This window comes from Eutrigla gurnardus (assembly GCF_963514095.1).
Source record: "Eutrigla gurnardus genome assembly, chromosome: 5".
Classification (NCBI taxonomy): Eukaryota; Metazoa; Chordata; class Actinopteri; order Perciformes; family Triglidae; genus Eutrigla; species Eutrigla gurnardus.
In genome coordinates, this window is record NC_139919.1 from 31,873,346 (window position 1) to 31,899,439 (window position 26,094).

The 26,094-nt window shown below is 46.7% G+C and overlaps 1 protein-coding gene across 3 annotated transcripts in view; it reads left to right on the forward strand.

Moving 5' to 3' along the window:
• The window catches only part of tbc1d9b (TBC1 domain family member 9b), a 31,736-nt gene continuing 5,642 nt past the window's right edge, over positions 1-26,094 (forward strand). Inside the window, exons 1-18 of one of the 3 annotated variants that reach the window (XM_084009850.1) lie at positions 1-283; positions 3,426-3,536; positions 3,615-3,733; positions 4,069-4,300; positions 5,146-5,404; positions 5,569-5,776; positions 6,646-6,843; positions 7,126-7,272; positions 15,081-15,231; positions 15,370-15,584; positions 15,956-16,073; positions 17,156-17,358; positions 17,572-17,654; positions 18,847-18,976; positions 21,315-21,413; positions 21,690-21,758; positions 22,012-22,252; positions 22,342-22,407. In XM_084009850.1, the coding sequence (XP_083865976.1) occupies positions 166-283; positions 3,426-3,536; positions 3,615-3,733; positions 4,069-4,300; positions 5,146-5,404; positions 5,569-5,776; positions 6,646-6,843; positions 7,126-7,272; positions 15,081-15,231; positions 15,370-15,584; positions 15,956-16,073; positions 17,156-17,358; positions 17,572-17,654; positions 18,847-18,976; positions 21,315-21,413; positions 21,690-21,758; positions 22,012-22,252; positions 22,342-22,407 (2,767 nt within the window). In that variant the 5' untranslated portion in view covers positions 1-165. Of the gene's footprint in view, positions 284-3,425; positions 3,734-3,768; positions 3,956-4,068; positions 4,301-5,145; positions 5,405-5,568; positions 5,777-6,645; positions 6,844-7,125; positions 7,273-15,080; positions 15,232-15,369; positions 15,585-15,955; positions 16,074-17,155; positions 17,359-17,571; positions 17,655-18,846; positions 18,977-21,314; positions 21,414-21,689; positions 21,759-22,011; positions 22,253-22,341; positions 22,408-26,094 lie in introns of those variants that run through there. The other 2 variants (XM_084009849.1, XM_084009851.1) reach the window with 2 other exon arrangements.

The following is a 26,094-nucleotide window of genomic DNA, read 5'->3' on the forward strand; positions in this document are numbered from 1 at the left end:
CGGAAGGGATGTTAGTCAGCAGACTGTGAAAACAACAACATCATCTCTGTTTGAGCCGTCCAGTGATAACGGTCTTTTCTCTGGTGATAACGGTCTTTTCTCTGGTGATTAGGGCCCTTTGTCGCGGTGTTTCCCCGGCGGAGGTTGAGCAGGGAGCGGGCAGAGATGTGGATCCACCCGGAGGAGGTTCTGCTGGCCGGAGCGCTGTGGGTGTCTGAACGGGCCAACCCGTTCTTCGTCCTGCAGAGGAGGCGAGGACACGGCCGCGGAGGAGGGCTCTCCGGTGAGTTCCAATCGTCTGGGTTCTGGTCTTCGTCCACTACAGTCTGGGTCCTTCTGAAAAGGATCCACTACAGTCTGGGTCTGTTTGATACAGTCCACTATAGTCTGGGTCTGTTTGATACAGTCCACTACAGTCTGGGTCCGTCTGAAAAGGATCCACTACAGTCTGGGTCTGTTTGATACAGTCCACTATAGTCTGGGTCTGTTTGATACAGTCCACTACAGTCGGGGTCTGTCTGAAAAGGATCCACTATAGTCTGGGTCTGTTTGATACAGTCCACTACAGTCTGGGTCTGTTTGATACAGTCCACTACAGTCTGGGTCCGTCTGAAAAGGATCCACTACAGTCTGGGTCTGTTTGATACAGTCCACTACAGTCTGGGTCTGTTTGATACAGGGTCATTCCGTGTCATTTCATCAAATTTCTGAAAATCTTCCCACCTGACCATCTCAGAATGTCCTGAAAAAATTCAAGTACAAAGACACACTTATTAATAGGACTAATCCAAAATATTAGGTCTCTACTGTCAACAGTTTTCTCATGAAACATCATTGAATGAAGGGTAGTTTAGACGGTTTTTGGCATCATGCTCTGAAAAGCCATTTTTAAACAGCAATATCTGGAAAACTATCTCACCTGTGGCCTTCACAATTTCTACAGTGTATATCTGTTACTAATAGCCTCCAGACATGAAATATCACAGGTGTAGCTCAATGATAACCTAGGATGGTAGGTACTTAAAAAGGGGCTTGTTGAAATAAAGTAGTACATTTGAAGAGTGGCTGAGCTCCCATTTTTGTAGATAAAAGACTTCTATCACTTCTGCCTCTATCTCTGGTGTTAGCTTAAACATTCTACAAAATATGGTTTCTCTCAGATTATTAGTTTCACAGATATTAAGGCTCAAAAATGGAAGTAAACACATCTTTGCCCAACTTCAGAGTCATATTCCAAAAAACTGACAACAAGTATCAGGTCCAAACTTACTTTTTTTGAAAGATCATATTCTTGTTAAAATCATATTAAAAAATCAGGAGGGTGTTTTGCCTCATTTTGTCGCAGTGATTTTTTAAAATCCTGATATTGGTGGGGTTTTTGTGTCCGTTTTTGGTACTGCATGTCCTAAAAGCCTACTGGTAAACATCACAGGAGGGCAATTCAATTGTGTTTTTTACCATTTACCAAAGACTTACATGTGCCTAAATGCTACTGATAAATTTAGCCTTATGAAAACATTAAAATGTATCACAGTTGTAGTTACAGAGGCAATAAGTCCTTGAATGTGAGTTAAACATGGTGAAAGCAGCTTTTAATGTCTTAAACCATGAACAAACACAGCATAATATTGAAGACTGTACATTTTGTCATACTTTAAGTATATAAATTACACAACCAAATCAAATAATAATCTTCATTTGAGCATAAAGATTTTACATTACAGTAGAAAAGTCTCCAAAGTTTGATGTTGAATAACAGTTTGTCTCTCTCCCATCTCAGGACATTCTGAGATGGTCAGGTGGGAGGCATTTGATGAAATGACACGGAATGACCCTACAGTCCACTACAGTCTAGGTCTATTTGATACAGTCCACTACAGTCTGGGTCTGTTTGATACAGTCCACTACAGTCTGGATCTGTTTGATACAGTCCACTACAGTCTAGGTCTATTTGATACAGTCCACTACAGTCTGGGTCTGTTTGATACAGTTCACTACAGTCTGGGTCTGTTTGATACAGTCCACTAGTCTAGGTCTATTTGATACAGTCCACTACAGTCTGGATCTGTTTGACACAGTCCACTGCAGTCCACTACAGTCTGGGTCTGTATGAATAAAGGAAGAACGCTCAGGGAGAGACACTGAGGAGGGATCCTCTACCAGGATGGATCTTCTAACAGGAGGGATCCTCTACCAGGAGGGATCCTCTACAGGGATGGATCCTCTACCAGGCTGGATCTTCTACCAGGAGGGATCCTCTACCAGGAGGGATCCTCTACAGGGATGGATCCTCTACCAGGCTGGACAGAAGTGAATAAACCGCATAATAATTACAACATATCAGTTCACGATCCATATTATGAGAGCAGTGAACACAGAAATGGATTGTTACTATAATTAATTAACTATTTATATAATTACAATAAAGTCAAATTAGTAACAAAATAATACTAATGTAGATATGACTTATTGTAATAATAGTATCAGTGGTGTCCAGCAGGGCCACAACATGGTCCAGGTGTCACCATGTAAAAGATAAGAACCACAATGAGTGATGGGGACATAACTGATCCAGACGGAGAGCGCCAGGAGGAGAGAGGTGCTCAGTGTATCAGTCTAGACCTGGAGCAGTGTAAATAAAGGCTGGTACAAACAGACGTGAGCCAGCCCTATGTATAAGCCTTATATAGGAGAACAGTCTTAAATGTGAGAAGGATGTCTGCCTCGTGGACAGAAAATTGTATCTGGTTCATCAGGAGGGGAGCTTGATAGCTGAAGGCTCTTGTTCCCATTTTACTTTGGAATAATATAACCCCCCTTCATTAACTCTTTTCCTTGTTGTTTTCAGAACACAAGCTGCAACATTCTGGATAAACTGGAGAGTCTTAAGAGACTTACTGGAGCAGAATTACAATAACCCAGTCTAGAAGTTACAAATGGTTCTGTGTCATTTTGAGACAGGATGTGATCCAGTCATTTTGTTCATCAGTACTTATATGCTTTGGTAGGCTCAGAGATCAAACGGGTTCAAGATTGTTTATGTCATTTGTGTGGTGTCCCACAGGGCAGCGTACTAGATCCTCTACTGTTTTCATTTTATCAAGCAGGTGTGAGGGGGGAGAGGAGAAACAAAGATACGGTTTATCATTTATATTCTGGAGTACCATCTCCACTATGTACTACATACCGTGTACTATACTCAATATGTACTGCATACTGTGTACTATATCCTCAATCAGCATGAAAACTGCTTACTAAATGAAGGAATGAAGGCATTCATATAAAAAACTTAGGAGGGCCTAACTCATGTTCCTGTGGGACTTCAGTACAGCACAACAGATACAGGTTACAGAGTCAGTTAAAGGTCACAGGTCTCTATGTGAAGGTCTACTGGTTTACCACTTTTCCTGTCTCTCTGTGCAAAGGTCTCCTAGTTGGGACCCTGGATGTGGTTCTGGACTCCAGTGCCAGAGTGGCTCCTTACAGGATCCTACTGCAGACGGCCGACTCTCAGATCTACTGGAACATCGCCTGCGGTGTGTCAGCTGGACTAGCACTAGGATTTGCTGAATGTTTGTTTGTTTGTTTTTTTTATCCTCAGCTGTGTCTTGCAGGTTCATCCAGGAAGGAGATCACGGAACACTGGGATTGGCTGGAATCCAACCTGCTGCAAACCATCTCCATATTTGACAATGATGAAGACATCACCACCTTTGTCAAAGGAAAAATCTCTGTATGTCACTTTCCGTTGTACCTCCTCAGGTCACTTCTCTCTTATTGTGTGCCATGTGTGGGGGGGTTTAGCTTAGGAGGTAGAGCGGGTCGGCTGGCAACCGCAAGATTGCCGGTTCCATCCCGGCTCCTCCTAGCGGAGTGCCTGGTGTCCCTGAGCAAGACACCTCACCCTAATTGCTCCTGACGGGCTGGTTGCCCTGCATGGTTGACTCCACCGTCGGTGTGTGAATGTATGCGTGAATGGGTGAATGTCAGTCATTGCTGTAAAGCGCTTTGGATAAAAGCGCTATATAAATGAGGACCATTGTCAGTGAGTGATGTCACTTCCTGCAGGGCATCATCGCAGAGGAGAACCCGCTGAAACAGGGGGAAGAACAGGAGGAGGATTGTGGGAAGTTTCGAGAAGCGGAGCTGAAGATGAGGAGGCTGTTTGGGATGCCTGACGAGGAGAAGCTGGTGAATTATTACTCCTGCAGCTACTGGAAGGGGCGAGTGCCACGGCAGGGCTGGCTCTACCTGTCCGTCAACCACCTGTGCTTCTACTCCTTTCTTTTGGGCAAGGAGGGTACGATCAACCAATCACAGGCCAGATATTCATGATGTCATTTTTACAGTCTGGGAAGGAGAAACCAGGAGACAATTAATGTTATGTTTTAAAATGGAACAAACTGTCATCTTTATTAAAGAGTCAATTTACATGCACCCTACAGTGGGTAACAACAACTAGTACCAGTACTTCTTACTTTCTACCATGACTTACATCTGTTTTATCTGGAGGTACTTTAGTTGTTGACATGGGGCACTTCTCTAGTACATTTGATTTATAGTGTCATATCACAACAATTATCTCAGGACACTAAGAGCAGGACTAGGACAGGATCAGGACTAACACAGAAGGACAGGAGCAGGACTAGAACAAGGTCAGGACTAGCGCTGGAAGACAGGAGCAGGAGTAAGACAGGATCAGGACTAGCACAGGAGGACAGGAGCAGGACTTGAACAGGATCAGGATTAGCACAGGAGGACAGGAGCAGGACTGGAACAAGAGGACAGGAGCAGGACTAGAACAGGATCAGGACTTACACTGGAGGACAGGAGAAGGACTGGAACAAGAGGACAGGAGCAGGACTAGAACAGGATCAGGACTTACACAGGAGTACAGGAGCAGGACTAAAACAGGGTCAGGAGTCGGACTAGCACAGAAGGACAGGAGCAGGACTAGAACAGGATCAGGACTAGCACAGGAGGACAAGAGCAGGACTGGAACAGGAGGACAGGAGCAGGAGTAGAACAAGAGCAGGACTAGGATGAATAGATAGATAGACAGACGGACAGACAGATAGAAAGGATTTGGAAAGAAGACCCAATAGCAGGTTTTTCATATCTATATTTGATGTTCCCGGCCCTCAGTGACCCTGGTGGTGCAATGGACGGAGGTGACCCAGCTGGAGAAGAATGCCACCTTGGTGTTTCCGGAGAGCGTTCGCGTCAGCACGCGTCACACCGAACATTTCTTCTCCATGTTCCTCAACATCAACGACACGTTCAAGCTGATGGAGCAGCTCGCCAACATTGCCATGCGCCAGCTACTTGACAATGAGGCGTTTGCTGCCGACCGCTCGCTGCCCAAACCCTGCAAGACGCTGAAGAACGTCTCTGCACTCAAGAGGTCTCACTCTGTTCCTCAACCGTACACCTTATGTAATACATATACAGAAGCACTGATGCTGTTTATGATGGAGCCTTTATTGTGGGCTTTGAACCATGCAAATACCTGTCACAGTGTCATTGACCTTTGACCTTATCAGCTGTTTCCTGTCTGCCTCGTTGCAGGGATTTGGACGCGCGTGCGAAGAATGAGCGGTACCGGATGATGTTCCGGCTGACACAGGACGAGCGTCTGGACGGACACACGGACTGCACTCTGTGGACGCCGTTCGCTAAAATGCACGTGGTGGGTCAGCTGTTCATCTCCAACAACTACATCTGTTTCAACAGCAGAGAGGAAGACTTGTGTCAACTCATCATCCCACTCAGAGAGGTGAACAAACCTTCTTTCATCTCCTTTTAAGAGTAATTTTGGTTGGATGATTTGTCTTCATCTCTGTCCCCATCAATCACTTAAGTGATGTTTGGTGAGTCCTGAACTAACTAACTAAAACATCTAAATCTAAGGGCCACTCCCACGAGGCCCTCCGTTCGCTTCCTCGGTACGATGGAGCCTAAAGTCCAGATTGTTGGACTAGTGTGATGCTCTGCTCCATACTTAAGAACGGTAAGCTTCCTCGGCCCAGCCCGGTTGGAAGAGGTCGATTTGAGTACGGAACTGTTCATGCATGAGCACATGCACGGGTACGTGTTTGGATCTCGGATCTCCCCCTGCTATGTAACAGATTTATGACTGAACATACTCTTGACAGACTCGTGGCGTGAGTGGTACTGGAGCAGAATTCCGCCAATAATAAAAATGCCGCTCTGTCTATAATCCACTCCGCTCTGATGCAGGTCGAGTGTTGACTAGAAATCTGTGTAGAAATGACGTGACTCGTCAGTAAAGTTCATCGTGTTCTCTGTGTTGTTCTCTATTGTGACTTTGAGACGGCGCTTCTTAGAAACTACTTAAAACCATGCGTGTGTCGTATTAGATGTGATGACGTATGTACAATAGGGAATCGGTCAAGGCCCGGTTGGTCTCGGGGGCAGTGTGAGTGCAAACCGACAGGGGAAGGGGGGAAATCGGGCCGCGGCACGGTACAGATCAAATAGTTAGTGATAGAACCTAAATCTCAAGCCCTGACAGACCGTCTTCTTTTAAAACGAATTAATTTATTAATATTGTATGTCTTGTATGTATGTATGTTTATCATGCTCATTGCACTATGGTGTTTACCCTTACCCTCTGCTCATCAGGTGTCCATTGTGGAGAAGGCTGACAGCAGCAGCGTCCTGCCTTGTCCCGTCTCCATCAGCACCAAGAACAAGATGAACTTTCTGTTTGCCAACCTCAAAGACAGAGACTTCTTGGTCCAACGCATCTCCGACTTCCTGCAGCGAACCCCCGACAGCTCATGGGGCGACACCAGCCCACTCTCTCTGATTGGTCACTTGGTACGTCACTGGTGTAGAGGTTCTGATCTACTGGAACCAAAGTCATTAACAGAAATCAGGATTTAAATTCTCAGTCCAATCAGAAGGTATTTTCGTGAAGTTTTAAAGTGTATAGTCGTACCACCATCAGGTGTCTGACAGGGGTAACATTTGTCAGCTGATCAGTAGATCACATTTAACAATGACATTTCCAGTTCAGCTATGTCTGATTGTCTGCATGTTTCAGTACTACAGTAGTTAGTACTCAGTTTCATTGATGTGGTGTATGCTTTGTGGTCTCAGGCATCCTCCAGCACCCTTTCGTCCCAGTCTTCTGGGTCTGAGTCCGTCCAAAGGGGGCGTCATTACCACCCCGGGCTGCCTACAGCTACCCAGGGTTTGCTGCAGCTCTACCACCAAGACGCTCCAGAGGACCTGGGACCCAAAGCCGTGAGTTTAAGTCCCAAAACCTTTAGATACTTTAGTTGGACCGATATTGTCTGGAGTATTGAGGCAATCTGGTAGACCTGCAAGAGAGTCAGAGTCCTAACACAACACAGCTGGGTGACAAGAACTAACACTGATAGATATTGGTGCTGAAAGATGGACTATAGTAATGTTGCAAAGTGAGGAGAATTGGTACCATTACTGATGACTACCAGTATTGTGATATAACCTGAACTGAACTATTAGAGTACCATTAGGTAGTGAGGACTAGATACAGAATAGTACTTAGATACTCAGTTAGATACTGAAGATGGAAACTGAGGAACTAACCTTTATTTAACCAGGTTTGTCCCATTGAGATTAAGAGCCACTTTTTCAAGGGAGACCTGGCTAAAACAGTCAGCAGCAAATACACTTTACATACAAATTGAGTCACAAACAAATACCATTTAAAACACTAAGATTTACTTTAAAAGAACAATCAGCGAATAAACTTTCTATAAGCCAGTTATGGAGCTTATTCAGTTAAAACATTGACATTTTATGGAATCTGCTTCTAAGTCTTTAACTCTTGATTTGAAAGCTGTTCATGAGACAAGCTCCTTGATTTTCAGAGTATTCTGAAAAATTCCAGGCCGAGGGAGCAGAATACCCAAAAGCTCTTTTCCCAATTTCTGTCTGAGCATTTGGGACAGAGAGCATAACAAAATCCTGGGAGCGCAATGCATGTTGTCCAGTATATTCCGATTGATAAAAACACATAGGTAGTGTGACAGCAGTCCAAGAATTACCTTATATATAAACACTTATATTAATGTGTACCAATTTGTGAGCCTAAGGGCTGCCAGAGAAGGCCATCCTACCCGGGAGTACAACTCACAATGATGAGTCAGAGGCTTGTTGTTAATGAACCATAGTGCTGCACGGTAGGGTGTGTCCATCATATGAAGACATTGAGCAGAGGCCTGTACAACAGATCACCATAATCTAACATGGGGATAAAAGTTGCTTCAACAAGATGCTTTTTTACATTAAAAGAAAAGCACAACCGTTTTCGAAAATAAAAACCCAATTTTAGCTTTTTCACAAGGTGTAGTTTATGTGGTTTGGAAGTAAGGGAGTCATCAATCAAAATACCAAGGTATTTGTAAGATTTAACAAGCTCTATTTCCTTTCCGTCCAGGGTGACCACTATGGATACATTCTGTGTCTGATACTTTGAGTTGGTGAACATCATCATTTTGGTCTTATCTGCATTTAAAACAAGCAACAAAAAATGCATTTTGCAAATATTCAATGGCCCGCGCAAGAGATGCAGCACAGGGGTATACAACTGTGTCATCAGCATAAAAAATTAATTCAGCATTTGTCTCATTATGATCCAGATCGCTCACATAAATAGTAAATAAAAGTGGACCTAATACAGAACCCTGCGGCATCCTCTTATGAACAGATACATTGTCAGAGCATAGCCCATCGTATCTAACTGTGTCAGGCTTGGACAAAGAGAAGGACTCAGATGCAGAGTTCGAACAGTATATCTTCTTTATTTTCAGCACTTCCGACGACAGAGTGAAAACACAAAAACAGGCTATGAAAATTCTAATCTATGAACTGAGGATCGCAGAAGTACTGAGAACACAAAACACCCTAACGGGGAAACGGTAAATGATAATCACTCCTAATGGAGGCAAAGGAAATGCCTATGAGCTAGACTGCGCTAAACGGGAACACTAGTTGAACATCTCAATAACGGTTACACAACATTACATCCGATGCAGTTTGGCCTCCAGACTCACCATTCCACAGAGTCGGCCATTAGTATGTTTGTAGAAAAAACCAAGTGTCTCCTGGATAGGAACAGCTGTGTGGGAGCTGTCTTCCTGGATCTTAAAAGGGCCTTTGACACCGTTGACCACCGAGTACTGTTAACTAAGCTGTAAAAATTTAATTTTTCTACACAGGCCCTCAATTGGTTTAGATCATATCTTGCAGATAGAAAGCAGTGTGTGGTGGTCAGCAGTGTCAAATCCCCTTACCTGGACTGTCCAGTAGGGGTCCCTCAAGGTTCCATACTTGGACCTACTTTGTTTTCATTTTACATTAATGATTTCTTTGATGTCTGTAAGGGTGTAAATGCACAGTTGTACGCGGATGATGCGGCCATTTTCACCCCTGCGAAAAACACGACAGAGGCTGCTCAAATACTCACGACAGCAATGGCTCATGTTCAGGGCTGGCTCACTGATTCATGCCTTTCTTTAAATGTTAAAAAAAGTGTCTGTATGTATTTTGCTAAAAGGCCGCCAAATACTGATCATTCTGGTGTCTTTCTGGGAGGGGAGGAGCTCGCTTTGGTGAGCGAGTTCAGATACTTGGGAGTTATTCTGGACTCGACACTCTCATTCAGGAAACACAAAAAGTGTCTAACTCTGTCAAATACAACCTGGCAAATTTCAAACAGATTAGGAATTCATTAACCAGCAGTGCAGCTTTGATGTTTTTACATTGTATGATCTTCTCACATATAGACTACTGCTTAACGAGCTGGTCACTGGCATGTACGACAGCACTCAAACCAATAGACTCTCTCTATAAAGGAGCCCTAAAGACTCTGGATAAAAAACCCTTCTCCTACCACATCTGCAAGACTCTTAAAAAACATAATTTTTTAAGTTTCCATAATTTTAAAACATTTAGATTTGCTTGTTGTGTGTATAAAAATCTCCATAGTCTTGCTCCACCACCACTGAATGAATTAATAAAGAAAGGACTCTGGAAGGTATGAGCACCAGGGCTTGTGTTAGAGGAGACTGTGAGATCCCCCACAGGCGCACTGCATTTGGGAAGAATGTGTTGTCTGTTGTAGGGGGGGAAATCTGGAATAGTCTTCCCTCTACAATAAGGGAACGCCCCACATATTCCTCTTTTAAAGGACAACTGAAACAGTGGCTTAAATCAAATCAAAATTGCGACCACTGACTCGACTTGAATCAATTACTTTACTTTTTATTTCATTGTTATATCCTGTCTGGGTCTGGTGTCCTTCTGAGTATGTAATGTATTGCGCTGTGTCTTGTCTCTTCTATTTGTATTTTATCTATTTATTTAGTAGGGACTACGGATGCAAATTAGCATCTTTGCTATAATTCAGCATATTTACAGAGATATGTAATTATCGATTCATTAATGTGCACTGTCCCTATCCAAAAATAAAGCATTGACATTGACTACAAACGTTACAAACAGAAAATCACTCCTACGGAGGAAACAGGCAAGGCTATGAACGTAACGGGAGCTATACTAGAGCAAGAAAACACTTGTCATTTACTTTCTTGGTAAAGTAAGCAATCAGTTGCAATCAGCTCCTCATTCACGCCTATACCCTCCCAGAAAACTCAAACTCAACTCAAACTTTATTTATAGAGCACATTTTTCACGACCAATGGTTGACCAAAGTGCTGTACAGTTCAGTAAAACAAATACAATACAATACAATGTGAATAATAAAAAAAAAAAAAAAAAAATATACATAAGTATATAAGTATAATACAGTAGACGGGTGTCATGCTCAGCCTGAATTAAAAGCCATGGAGAACAGGTGGGTCTTCAATAGGGACTTAAAAACCTCTAGGGTCTGGGCTGATCTAATATGCCAAGGTAGGCTATTCCAGAGCCTCGGGGCAGCCGCCACAAAGGCTCGGTCCCCTCTGGTTTTAAGTCTGGTCCTAGGGACTTTCAGGAGCAGTTTATCTGCCGACCTCAGCGCTCTGGCTGGATTGTGACAGTGTAAAAAACATCTCCCCCAACTCTCAACTCTGATGACCTTACCAGCTTTAGCCCCCTCACCTCTGAAGACGTTCACGCACTTGTTACATCTAACCGTGCCACCACCTGCTCCCTTGACCCGATTCCCTCCTCTCTTCTCCAAGACATCTCACACGACATCTTGCCATTCCTCACCACGATGATCAACTCCTTCCTCACATCAGGAGTCATTCCAGCAGCTTTTAAGACGGCTACAGTGAAGCCCCTCCTTAAAAAACCCACCCTGCTGCTATCCAAAGCTACAGACCTGTATCTCTTCTTTCATTCCTCTCTAAAACCTTGGAACGTGCCGCCTACAGCCAACGGTCATCCTATCTCTCGCAGAACAACCTCCTTGACCCTAATCAATCAGGATTCAGGACTGCTCACTCCACTGAGATGGCCCTCCTCACAGTGACCGAGTCCCTGCGAGACGCCAGAGCCTCATCCCACTCCTCCGTTCTCATTCTCCTCGACCTATCTGCTGCATTCGACACAGTCAACCACCAAATCCTCCTCTCCACTCTGGCTGAACTTGGCATAACTGACTCTGCTCTCACCTGGTTCACATCATACCTGACAAATCGCACCTTTCAGGTCACATGGAATGGCTCTATGTCATAAACCCTGTTCTCTGGACACGGGTGTCCCTCAAGGCTCAGTATTAGGACCGCTTCTGTTCTCACTATACACCAGATCACTAGTTTCTGTTATTATATCGCATGGATTCTCCTACCATTGTTACGCAGATGACACCCAGCTGATCCTCTCTTTTCCCCCGATCTCTGACACTCACATTGCAACTCGCATCTCGGACTGTCTGGCGGACATCTCTGTCTGGACAACTGCACATCACCTCAAGCTTAACCTGAATAAAACCGAACTCCTCTTCATCCCAGGGAAAGACTGCCCTCGCATGGACCTGTCGGTCACTGTCGAGGGCATCACAGTATTGCCTCAACTGTGAGGAACTTGGGTGTAATCCTCGATGACCAACTATCCTGCACCCCCAACATCACTGCTGTGGCCTAATCCTGCAGATTTGCCCTCAACAATATCCGCAGGATTCTGACCTTCCTCACAAAGGATGCAAGGCAACTCCTGGTCCAAGCACTGGTCATCTCCTGCCTTGACTACTGCAACTCTCTCCTGGCCGGACTCCCGGCCTCTGGGACTAAACCACTGCAGCGTATCCAGAACGCTGCAGCACGCCATGTCTTCAATCTACCCAAATTCTCCCATGTGACCCCCCTCCTCCGTGACCTCCACTGGCTCCCTGTTGCAGCACGCATCCAATTCAAGACGATGACACTGGCCTTCAGGGCCATCAATGGAACGGCACCTGTCTACCTTCAAACACTGGTCAAGCCCCACGCCCCAAAGCGAGCACTTCGCTCCTCTACTTCAGCTGGCCGGCTGGTACCACCATCGCTGAAATCAAACAAATGACGCTCCGCAAAGTCCAGACTCTTCTCTGTTCTGGTCCTCAGTGGTGGAACGAACTCCCGACTAATGTCAGGACAGCAGAGTCATTTGCCATCTTCCGAAAAAAGCTCAAGACTCACCTGTTTAGACTTCACCTCGACCCTACATAGCATGACCCACTAACACCCCCCCCCTTTGTTTCCTTCTTTTGACAAATGTACTTATTGTAAGTCGCTTTGGACAAAAGCGTCTGCTAAATTACCTAAATGTAAATGTAAATGTAAAACGGTACAAAAGAAAATCACTCCAACGGAGGGGAAAATGAACATATCAAAAGACACTACAACGGAGGTCAGCACAAGGCTATAAACAAAAGAAACAGGCTTAACTACTACTAACCAGAAATTACAACAAAAAAATCACTCTTGACGAGGAAAGCGTGAAAACAAAGGAATACAAACTTGGTCGCAACAAGATGTGGGCTGTGGATGATGGCAAGGGGTCGTGGAATGAAGACATAACGTTATACTCGGACGCCGGACAAGGGGAGACACAGACTATTTAACACATGAGTGTAATGGGCAACAGGTGACAACAATAAGGGGAGACCTTAGAAAGGAAACACATGAGGAAGGACAAGTGACCTGAAACGAGAGGAGAGTTATTCTTCAAAACAAAACCGGAAATTCACAAGACAATAAACCCATGACAAGACACAAGACACCCCTCACCGTGGCGTGACAAACTGTGCCCGATTGCTAGTAGTCAGACTAGACTAGATTGATCAGAAAACCAAGCATTTGCTTGTTATGACAGTCCGGAGCTCAAAAGTATGCGTTTTAAAACATCATGGTCAACTGTATCGAAGGTTTTGGACAGATCAATAAAAAAGTGCTGCGCAATGTTGCTTCTTATCAAGTGCTGTAGAGATGTAATTTATGACCTTCAGTGCAGCTGTGGTAGTGCTATTTATTTTTCTAAAACCTGATTGATTTGCTGACATGTCATTGGTGTAAAACTCCTTCAGCTGATGACCCACAAGAGATTCGAGAATTTTAACTAGTACCAATAAGTTTGATATTGGCCTAGAATTATTTAAAATACTTGGAACACCCCCTTTCAATAGAGGGGTCACAAAAGCAGATTTCCATATATTAGGAATTTCCTTAGTCAGCACTAAGGTGAAAAATATGACTGAGTGGTTCTGCTACAAAATCAGCTGCTAGTTTTAAGAAGTAAGGTTCAATCAGATCAGGTCCTGTAGGTTTCCTACAATCTAACTCCTCCAAGGCCTTGTGAACTTCATTAACACAGAATGGCACAAAATTAAACGACTTCCCAGCAAACACTGACACACTAGGTTAAACATAACTAGATTTCAGTTGCAGAGCCAACAGAGTCAAACAGGGATCCAGATGAACCAAAGTGTTTGTTAAAACCGAGTATTTCCATTTTGTCATGAATAGCAACAGAGTCCTTCAAAACAGAAGTGGGTGCAGAATTAGAATTGTTGCTGATGGAATCACAAAAGGATTTACACACATTAGATACTGGGTTAACCAAGACAAGCTCATTATGGTGTAGACTGGCTAACAGGGGTGACAGTGTCTGCAATGCATCATTCAAGGGAGATGGAGGCCTATAAACTCCAACAACAGTTAAAGAGAAGCCTTTTGATATGTCTATGATTGTTGCCAGAAGCTCAAGTTGTTTGCTTGTCGATTTACATAAGATTATTGTGGCATTGAATTTTGATTTTGTAAGATGGCCACTCCACCATTTTTCTAAGGTCAATACGATGGACATTTTATCCATTAATGTTAATATCTGTATCTGTAACTGATTTTGTCGGCCAAGTTTCAGAAAGAACAACCAAGTCTGCATCTGTTGATTTAACCCATATTTTAACCATATCCATTTTTGATAGCAAGATGCACACATTGAGATGAATAATTTTTAGACCCTTTAGAGATCAGCTCAGGGCCAGGGTTAGGTTGTACATTGCCAGATATAAGTTACAGTAAAACAATCAACCATCTCCATTTAATAACAGTACATGGTGAGAAGTTTGTCGTCTCATATTTCATATCCAGCTGAGATCTCTCATTGAATGCAAAGCAATTATTTAAAACCAGAAAGCTTCTGAGGTAGGGTAAGTCTCTGGGTGAGGTTGGTGATACATTTGGATCCTCTGCCAACTGTTTTGGGAGTTGCATGGAGTGAAAAACAATCAAAGAGCAAGTGCTTCCAAACACAAATCCCTGTGTGCAAGATACATTGTCGGATTTACTCACCCAGGAGTGATCACTTGTTTGTATGTCCCAAACTGAAAATGCAAAAAGTAGAGTCAACAAAAATCTCATTGCCATTGTGTTGAGAAAGAGAGAGAGAGATGGAGTGGGGGTGAAAAGAAAGGCACAGGTTCCGGTTAGGCAGGCCCAGGTGCTAGGGGGTAGCTCGCAGGCCCAGTGCAAAGTGAAGCTATAATTCCATGTTCTTGTTGAAGTAAATCCGCTCTCTCCTCCTTCCTCCTTCTCTCCTTCCCTCTCTCCTCTCTCCTCTCCCCTCCCCCCCTGTAGATGAAGGAGAAGATGAAGGAAGAGGCGTGGAATATCCATTTCTCCGAGTTTGGTCGAGGGATCTGCATGTATCGAACCTCCAGAACAAGAGAACTGGTCCTCAATGGGATCCCAGAGCGCCTGAGAGGGGAGCTGTGGCTGCTGTTCTCTGGTCAGTGTTGGTTCATTCATTCATGTGAAAGGGGAGCTGTGGCTGCTGTTCTCTGGTCAGTGTTGGTTCATTTATGAATAAGTTAAAACCCCAGGTAAACTGAGCTTTTATGTATCACACTTCCACCTTCCTATCCAGGAGCGCAGAACGAGATGGCAAGCCATCCTGGTTACTATGGTGACCTGTTGGAGCAGGCCATGGGGCTGTGCTCATTGGCTACAGAAGAGATCGAGCGTGACCTTCACCGTTCAATGCCTGAGCACCGAGCCTTCCAGAATGAGACTGGCATCGCTGCGCTGCGCCGCGTCCTCACTGCCTACGCCCACCGCAACCCCGGGATCGGATACTGTCAGGTACTAGATATAATAAAATACAACCCCGGGATCGGATACTGTCAGGTACTAGATATAATAAAATACAACCCCGGGATCAGATACTGTCAGGTACTCGATGTAATAAAATACAACCCCGGGATCGGATACTGTCAGGTACTCGATATAATAAAATACAACCCCGGGATCGGATACTGTCAGGTACTCGATGTAATAAAATACAACCCCAGGATCGGATACTGTCAGGTACTAGATGTAATAAAATACAACCCCGGGATCAGATACTGTCAGGTACTCGATGTAATAAAATACAACCCCGGGATCGGATACTGTCAGGTACTAGATATAAGTAATAAAAACTGACACATATTGTTTGCTTGTTCTGCCTCCAGGCGATGAACATTGTCACCTCTGTCCTGTTGCTCTATTGTCCAGAGGAGGAAGCCTTCTGGTTGTTGGTGGCATTGTGTGAGCGGATGCTGCCTGACTACTACAACACCAGGGTCGTAGGTCAGTAACAACATCAGGGTCGTAGGTCAGTAACAACATAAGGGTCGTAGGTCAGTAACAACATCAAGGTCGTAGGTCGGTAACAACATCAGTCTTGTAGGTCAGTAACAACATCAAGGTCGTAGGTCAGTAACAACATCAAGGTCGTAGGTCAGTAACAACATCAGTCTTGTAGATCAGTAACAACATCAGGGTCGTAGGTCAGTAACAACATCAAGGTTGTAGGTCAGTAACAACATCAAGGTCGTAGGTCAGTAACAACATCAAGGTCGTAGGTCATTAACAACATCAGGGTCATAGGTCAGTAAAAACACCAGGGTCATAGACGGGCGGACTGGGGCAAAAAAGCGACCCGGGAATTTGTTCCCGATTGGCCGTCTCCTCTGAATGGGGAGACGGCCAATGTAGGTCTTCCCAAGAGTCTTAAAAATAAAACAGACATTCAATTAATTTTTTGTTGTTGCAATGTTTCTCTTTTATACTGGTATTAGGGATAAGGACCAGTATAATAACAGTATAGAGTACCCACTCATCCTTGTGTTGCTTTTCATTGATTGGTTGATGCTTTAAGTTGTTGATGTGTTGATACTGGCCCCACGTTGGAGAAATCAACAGTCCCTCTGGAACAGCCACATGCGGCAGCCACATGCATCTCTCTGCCGCAGGCAGTGTCTGATTGACAGGTGAAGGGTGGCGTGGCAAACCCACATCGACGAAAGTTAACTGGCGGGCCACATTCTTTAAACATAGGCTTTCATATAAAAAGCTCATATTGGTCCAATGGCCACAACGCTGTGGGCCGCCTAGGCCAGTGGCGGATTGGCCATCAGAAGTACCAGGTAAAAGAAAAAAAGGCAGATTTTTTTTTTTTTTTTACCGGCCATACCGGGCCGGCCCACTGACGTCGCGGCCCACAGGCAAAACTCCCGGTACTCCCGATGGCCAATCCGCCCCTGGTCGCAGATCAGTAACAACATCAGGGTCGTAGATCAGTAACAACATCAGGGTCAAACAAAGACAATCCAATTAAATGAGGTGTAGCCACAGGGAGCCCTATTCTGATGTGGTTTGTGTCCATGCAGGTGCTCTGGTAGATCAGGGGGTGTTTGAGGAGCTGACCCGGGCCTTCCTCCCCATGCTGTATGAACACATGCAGGAGCTGGGTGTGATCTCCACCATCAGTCTATCCTGGTTTCTCACACTCTTCCTGTCTGTGATGCCCTTCGACAGCGCTGTCCTGTTGGTCGACTGCTTCTTCTATGAGGGAATCAAGGTTATCTTCCAGGTCAGAGTACATAGTTCACTGACTGTTTACTGACCATTCACTGACCGTTCACTACTGACCATTCACAGAAAGTTTACTGACCATTCACTGACCGTTCACTACTGACCATTCACAGAAAGTTTACTGACCATTCACTGGCTGTTCTCCGATAGATCACCTGCTTCTCCTGCGAGGGAATCAATACACATTACTGTGTAACTGTTCTATCTGCAGGTGGCTCTGGCTGTGCTCCATGACAACATGATAGCCCTGCTGTCCTGCAGCGACGAGGGAGAAGCCATGACCATCCTGGGAAGGTAGGAGTCAGACTGGGCTCCAGATTGGACAAGTACGAGTCAGACTGGTGTCCAGATTGGACAGGTACAAGTCAGACTGTGGTCCAGATGGAGGTAGGAGTCAGACTGGGCTCCAGATTGGACAAGTACGAGTCAGACTGGGGTCCAGATGGAGGTAGGAGTCAGACTGGGGTCCAGATTGGGCAGGTAGGAGTCAGACTGGGGTCCAGATTGGACAGGTACGAGTCAGACTGGGGTCCAGATGGAGGTAGGAGTCAGACTGGGGTCCAGATTGGGAAGGTAGGAGTCAGACTGGGGTCCAGATTGGACAGGTAGGAGTCAGACTGGGGTCCAGATTGGACAGGTTCGAGTCAGACTGGGGTCCAGATTGGACAGGTACGAGTCAGACTGGGGTCCAGATGGAGGTAGGAGTCAGACTGGGGTCCAGATTGGACAGGTACGAGTCAGACTGGGGTCCAGATTGGACAGGTAGGAGTCAGACTGGGGTCCAGATTGGACAGGTAGGAGTCAGACTGGGGTCCAGATTGGACAGGTAGGAGTTCGACTGGGGTCCAGATGGAGGTAGGAGTCAGACTGGGGTCCAGATTGGACAGGTACGAGTCAGACTGGGGTCCAGATTGGACAGGTAGGAGTCAGACTGGGGTCCAGATTGGACAGGTAGGAGTCAGACTGGGGTCCAGATTGGACAGGTAGGAGTTCGACTGGGGTCCAGATGGAGGTAGGAGTCAGACTGGGGTCCAGATTGGACAGGTACGAGTCAGACTGGGGTCCAGATGGAGGTAGGAGTCAGACTGGGGTCCAGATGGAGGTAGGAGTTAGACTGGGGTCCAGATTGGACAGGTAGGACTTAGACTGGGGTCCAGATGGAGGTAGGAGTCAGACTGGGGTCCAGATTGGACAGGTACGAGTCAGACTGGGGTCCAGATTGGACAGGTAGGAGTTAGAATGGGGTCCAGATTGAACAGGTAGGAGTCAGACTGGGGTCCAGATGGAGGTAAGAGTCAGACTGGGGTCCAGATTGGACAGGTAGGAGTCAAAAATAAAATAAATGAAATAAAACTAAAAAGTCTAATTAAGCCTGTGTATGTGTGTTTGTTTGTTTGTGTGTTTGTGTGTGTGTGTGTGTGTGTGTTTGTGTGTGTGTGTGTGTGTGTGTGTGTGTGTGTGTATGTGTGCGTGTGTGCGTGCACAGGTACCTGGATAATGTTGTGAATAAACAGACTGTGGCTCCGCCCATCCCTCACCTGCATGCCCTACTGACGAGCGGAGACGATCCTCCACCTGAGATCGACATTTTTGACCTCATCAAGTCATCGTATGAGGTCAGACATCATGATGTCATCACACTGATCAATTTTCAACCTGTATGTCATTATGTGTGCTCACCTTCAAAGACCTGAAATACCATCGGAAACTATTTTCAAATCATCTTTGAAAAACTCCTGTAGCGTCTCAGTCTAACTCCCGTAGCGTCTCAGTCTAACTCCCGTAGCGTCTGTCTAACTCCCGTAGCGTCTGTCTAACTCCCGTAGCGTCTCAGTCTAACTCCCGTAGCGTCTCAGTCTAACTCCCATAGCGTCTGTCTAACTCCCGTAGGATCTCAGTCTAACTCCCATAGCATCTCAGTCTAACTCCCATAGCATCTCAGTCTTACTCGTGTAGCGTCTGTCTAACTCCCGTAGCGTCTGTCTAACTCCCATAGCGTCTCAGTCTAACTCCCGTAGCATCTCAGTCTAACTCCCATAGCATCTCAGTCTAACTCGTGTAGCGTCTGTCTAACTCCCGTAGCGTCTGTCTAACTCCCATAGCGTCTCAGTCTAACTCCCATAGCGTCTGTCTAACTCCCGTAGGCTCTCAGTCTAACTCCTGTAGGATCTCAGTCTAACTCCCATAGCATCTCAGTCTAACTCATGTAGCGTCTGTCTAACTCCCATAGCGTCTCAGTCTAACTCCTGTAGGATCTCAGTCTAACTCCCATAGCATCTCAGTCTAACTCATGTAGCGTCTGTCTAACTCCCGTAGTGTCTGTCTAACTCCCGTAGCATCTCAGTCTAACTCCTGTAGCGTCTCAGTCTAACTCCCGTAGCGTCTCTGTCTAACTCCCGTAGCGTCTGTCTAACTCCCGTAGCGTCTGTCTAACTCCCGTAGCGTCTGTCTAACTCCCGTAGCATTTCAGTCTAACTCCCATAGCATCTCAGTCTAACTCCTGTAGCGTCTCAGTCTAACTCCCGTAGCATCTCAGTCTAACTCCCATAGCATCTCTGTCTAACTCCCGTAGCGTCTGTCTAACTCCCGTAGCGTCTGTCTAACTCCCGTAGCATCTCAGTCTAACTCGTGTAGCGTCTCAGTCTAACTCCCGTAGCGTCTGTCTAACTCCCGTAGCATCTCAGTCTAACTCGTGTACCGTCTGTCTAACTCCTGTAGCGTCTCAGTCTAACTCCCGTAGCGTCTCTGTCTAACTCCCGTAGCGTCTGTCTAACTCCCGTAGCATCTCAGTCTAACTCGTGTAGCGTCTCAGTCTAACTCGTGTAGCATCTGTCTAACTCCCGTAGCGTCTGTCTAACTCCCGTAGCATCTCAGTCTAACTTGTGTAGCGTCTGTCTAACTCCCGTAGCGTCTGTCTAACTCCCGTAGCATCTCAGTCTAACTCGTGTAGCGTCTGTCTCACTCCCGTAGCATCTCAGTCTAACTCCCGTAGCGTCTGTCTAACTCCCGTAGCGTCTGTCTAACTCCCGTAGCGTCTGTCTAACTCCCATAGCGTCTCAGTCTAACTCCCGTAGCATCTCAGTCTAACTCCCATAGCATCTCAGTCTAACTCGTGTAGCGTCTGTCTAACTCCCGTAGCGTCTGTCTAACTCCCGTAGCATCTCAGTCTAACTCGTGTAGCGTCTGTCTAACTCCCGTAGCGTCTGTCTAACTCCCGTAGCATCTCAGTCTAACTCCCATAGCATCTCAGTCTAACTCGTGTAGCGTCTGTCTAACTCCCGTAGCGTCTGTCTAACTCCCATAGCGTCTCAGTCTAACTCGTGTAGCGTCTGTCTAACTCCCGTAGCGTCTGTCTAACTCCCGTAGCATCTCAGTCTAACTCGTGTAGCGTCTGTCTAACTCCCGTAGCGTCTCAGTCTAACTCCCGTAGCATCTCAGTCTAACTCCTGCAGATACAGTGTTGCAGTCTAACCTCGAGACTTTGACTAAGGTCGGAAACTCTTTTTCTGTGAGGAACATCCCTCATGGAATCAATGACCTGAATTATATAAGAATTATATAATTAAAATCCTCTAAATGTTAGGGAAGGGTAAAGACAAACTAAATGTGTGTGTGAATCAACATAAATAAATGTGTGAATATAAAAGTGATATAAAAGTTAAATAGATCCAGCCCTTCTCCATAACTCAAACTATTAATAACTTAATTTATCATATGTAAACTCTTGTGACTGGAAGCCTGGATTCCTTTTTTGGAAATTCCTTTATTAACATCTACATGTTCCAGTCAGTTCAATAACAAGAAGCATCAGTTAAACGGGAATATGGGCCTATAATAAATAATTAACAATTAATATGGGCCGAGGTCAGGGAAGAGACGTTAGGACGCCATGTTTTGAATTTTCGACCGCATCCTTTGTCATGAGGTAATCTCTGTTTCTTCTTCTTTGAGCAGAAATTCGGCAGCTTGCGCTCTGACGTCATTGAACAGATGAGGTTCAAGCAGAGGTTAAAGGTCATCCAGTCACTGGAGGACACAGCCAAGAGGAGCGTGGTGGGTTATGTTAGTGTGCTGTGGGCTAAATGCTGATATGTTAATGTAGACACAGTGTTTACAGGTGTGTGTGTGTGTGTGTGTGTGTGTGTGTGTGTGTGTGTGTGTGTGTGTGTGTGTGTGTGTGTGTGTGTGTGTGTGTGTGTGTGTGTGTGTGTGTGTGTGTGTGTGTGTGTGTGAGAGCGTGTGTGTGTGTGAGCGTGTGTGTGTGTGAGCGTGTGTGTGTGTGTGTGAGCGTGTGTGTGTGTGTGTGTGTGTGTGTGTGTGTGTGTGCAGGTCAGAGCAATGTTGACGGAGTCTGCCTTCAGTATTGAGGAGCTGGAAGAGCTGTACTGTCTCTTTAAGGTCAGACAGCTTCACTTCAGATGTATTTAACTGTTTTATTGTTTTGTTATTGTGAGTCTCTTAGATTACAGCCAATAATCCTGTCACAGGTCTCCCTGAACCTGATATCAGTAGCACCATTAATCCTCACAGTAACATTGGTATGTAATTGGGACTGTGTGAAGGTGCTTTTACCTGAGCTGTTCCCTGCCTCCAGTAAAACAAAGAGAAGAAGAAGGTGCTTATGTCTTTGTGTGTCTGTGGTCTCCTTCAGTCCAAACACATGACGAGCTGTTATTGGGGCTCCAGCAGCTCTGCAGCCGAGCGCCATGATCCCAGCCTGCCCTATTTGGAGCAGTACCGCATCGACCCAGCTCAGTTCACCCAGCTGTTCACCGCTCTGGCTCCCTGGATCTGTGGAGGCCACACCTCCACTCTGTCGGCCCGCCTCTTCCGACTCCTTGACCAGAACAAGGACGGACTGGTCAACTTCAAAGAGTTCATCACTGGACTCAGTGAGTCCAGAATCATCAGGATCAACTCTTTAATCTCTGGATGTATTGAAGTGTTTGGATTCTATCAGAGTCTGTTTGTTTGTCTCCAGGTGGGATGTACCATGGAGACATGACTGACAAACTCAAACTGCTGTACAAGCTGCACCTCCCACCAGGTAATGCTAGTGTTCATGTTGGTGTTCATGAAAATGTTCATGTTCATGTTGATGTTAATGTTAGCGTTGGTGTTAATGTGTTAGTGTTGTCACGATGCCAAAATCCTAACTTTGATACGATACCTGCCTAAATATCTTGATACCGACAATGAAACGATACCACGGCAAGAACCTAAAACATCGGGAAAAGTAATAGAATTAAAGATTAATTCTATTACTTTTCCCGATGTTTTAGGTTCCAGAACATGGAACTTAATTTATTTTGAATTTTTTTTTATTGATAAAAAACAATACACTTCCTTGGCGGAGGTCTGCGTCTACTGAGTGCACTTTCTACTAATAGAAATAATTATTGACAAAAAAGTGTATGCCATGATTACCATTACCAGTACTGATTGAGTATGATGTGTTCATTTATAACTGGTGTTGTTGATCTGCATAATTGTGAATGCCTGATTTTTTTCAGCTTGCAAGTGATGGTAAAGTTAACTTTACCAGTGTGAACGTTGAGTTTAGAGATGTTTGCCACATTGGTAACCTAGCTAAAAAGCTAAAGCAAAATTAAACAGTTGTCATTGCCCTTAATTGCCTCGTCAAACTCCAATGGTAAAAAAAGTTTGCTTGTCACAAAATAAATCACACTCATATTTGAGGGCATGATGTAATTATGTTATCTATCACATTCGCTAACCTGATGATCTTTGAATTCTTTAAAGAGGCCGGCATGTCTGTTGGCGAGATGCTTTGCCAAGTTGGATGCCTCCCTTGGTCTGCGTAGGTTTTAAAACACCTTTTACAGACAGGCTTTGTGGTGTCTGTGGGCTTGACCCCAAGGCGTTCCCAGGCCAGCCGGGTGACATAGTCACTCCAGCGTGTCCTGGGTCTTCCTCGGGGTCTCCTCCCGGTGGGGCATGCCTCGAACACCTCCCGAGGGAGGCGTCCAGGGAGCATCCGATACAGATGCCTGAGCCACCTCAACTGGCTCCTCTCGATGTGGAGGAGCAGCGCCTCTACTCCGAGCTCCTCCCGTGTGACGGAGCTCCTCACCCTATCTCTAAGGGAGCGCCCCGCCACCCTGCGGAGGAAGCTCATTTCGGCCGCTTGTATCCGGGATCTTATTCTTTCGGTCACGACCCAAAGTTCATGACCATAGGGTAGGAACGTAGATTGACCGGTAAATGTCTCTTCACCGCGACGGACCGATACAACGACCGCATTACTGCAGCCACTGCGCCGATCCGCCTGTCAATCTCACGTTCCATCCTTCCCTCACTCGTGAACAAGACCCCAAGATACTTAAACTCCTCCACTTGAGGCAGGGAATCTCCCCCAACCCGGAGGGAGCAAGCCACCTTTTTCCGGTCGAGAACCATGGCCTCAGATTTGGAGGTGCTAATCCTCATCCCGGCTGCTTCACACTCGGCTGAAAACCGCCCCAGGGCATGCTGGAGGTCCTGGCTCGAAGGAGCCAACAGGACCACATCGTCCGCAAAGAGCAGGGATGAAATCCAGTGGCTCCCGAACCAGATCCCCTCCGGCCCACGGCTGCGCCTAGAAATCCTGGCCCCCGACCCCGTACTCCGAAGTACCTGCCACAGAATGCCACGAGGGACACGGTCGAATGCCTTCTCCAGGTCCACAAAGCACATGTGGACTGGTTGGGAAAGCTCCCATGAACCCTCGAGCACCCTGTATAGAGCTGGTCCAGTGTTCCACGGCCAGGACGAAAACCGCATTGTTCCTCCTGAATCCAAGGTTTGACTATCGGCCAAATTCTCCTCTCCAGTACCCTGGAATAGACTTTCCCAGGGAGGCTGAGGAGGGTGATCCCCCGATAGTTGGAACACACCCTCCGGTCCCCCTTTTTGAATAGAGGGACCACCACCCCGGTCTGCCAGTCCAGAGGCACTGTCCCTGACTGCCACGCGATGTTGCAGAGACGTGTCAACCAAGACAGCCCCACAACATCCAGAGACTTGAGGTACTCAGGGCGGATCTCATCCACCCCCGGTGCCTTGCCACCGGGGAGCTTCTTAACTACCTCGGTGACTTCAGCCCGAGTAATGGGTGGATGAACCTCCGTCTCCAGCCTCTGCTTCCTCAATGGAAGACGTGTCAGTGGGATTGAGGAGATCCTCGAAGTATTCCTTCCACCGCCCGACGATATCCCCAGTCGAAGTCAACAGCTCCCCACCTCCACCGTAAACAGTGTTGGTGGAGTGCTGCTTCCCCTTCCTGAGGCGCCGGATGGTTTGCCAGAATTTCCTCGAAGCCGACCGATAGTCCTCCTCCATGGTCTCCCTGAACTCTTCCCAGACCCGAGCCCGCGCTGCAGCACGCTTGGCCTGCCGGTACATGTCAGCTGCCTCAGGAGTCCCCCGAGCCAACCAGGTTCGGTAGGACTCCTTCTTCAGCTTGATGGCATCCCTTACTTCCGGTGTCCACCCCCGGGTTCGGGGATTGCCACCACGACAGGCACCGGAGACCTTACGGCCACAGTTTCGAACAGCCGCGTCCACAATGGAAGCGGAGAACAAGGTCCATTCAGACTCAATGTCCCCAGCCTTCCTCAGGATCTGGTCAAAGCTCTCCCGGAGGTGGGAGTTGAAGACCTCCCCGACAGAGGGTTCCACCAGACGTTCCCAGAAGACCCTCACAACACGTTTGGGTCTGCCAAGTCTGTCCAGCTTCCTCCCCTGCCAGCAGATCCAACTCACCACCGGGTGGTGATCAGTTGACAGCTCAGCCCCTCTCTTCACCCGAGTGTCCAAGACAAACGGCCGTAGGTCAGATGACACAACCACGAAGTCGATCATTGACCTCCGGCCTAGGGTGTCCTGGTGCCACGTGCACTGATGGACACCCTTATGCTTGAACATGGTGTTCGTTATGGACAAACCGTGACTAGCACAGAAGTCCAATAACAGAACACCACTCGGGTTCAGATCGGGGAGGCCGTTCCTCCCAATCACGCCCCTCCAGGTAACACTGTCGTTACCCACATGAGCGTTGAAATCCCCCAGTAGAACAATGGAGTCCCCGGTTGGAGCACTCTCCAGTACCCCTCCCAAGGACTCCAAGACGGCCGGGTACTCTGCACTGCCATTTGGCCCGTAGGCCGAAACAACAGTGAGAGACCTATCCCTGACCCGAAGGCGCAGGGAAACGACCCTCTCGTTCACTGGGGAAAACTCCAACACATGGCGGCTGAGCTGGGGGGCTATGAGCAAGCCCACACCAGCTCGGCGCCTCTCACCGCGGGCAACTCCAGAGTAGAAGAGAGTCCAGCCTCCAGAGCCCAAACTGTGCGTGGAGCTGAGCCCGACTACCTCTAGCCGGTAGCGCTCTACCTCCCGCACTAGCTCTGGCTCCTTCTCCCCCAGTGAGGTGACATTCCATGTCCCCATGGCTAGTGTCACCGTCCGGGGATTGGGTCGCCGGGGCACCCGCCCAGGACAGCCACCCAAATTGCACCGCACCCGCCCCTTCTGAACCCTCCTTCAGGTGGTGAGCCTACAGGAGGGCGGGCCCACGTCGCTCCTTCAGGCTGTGCCCGGCCGGGTCCCGTAGGCAGAGACCCGGCCACCAGGCGCTCGCCTGCGAGCCCCAACCCCGGGCCTGGCTCTAGGGTGGGGCCCCGATGACGCCATTCCGGGCAACGTAAACATCCTTGTTTGATTCTTTTTC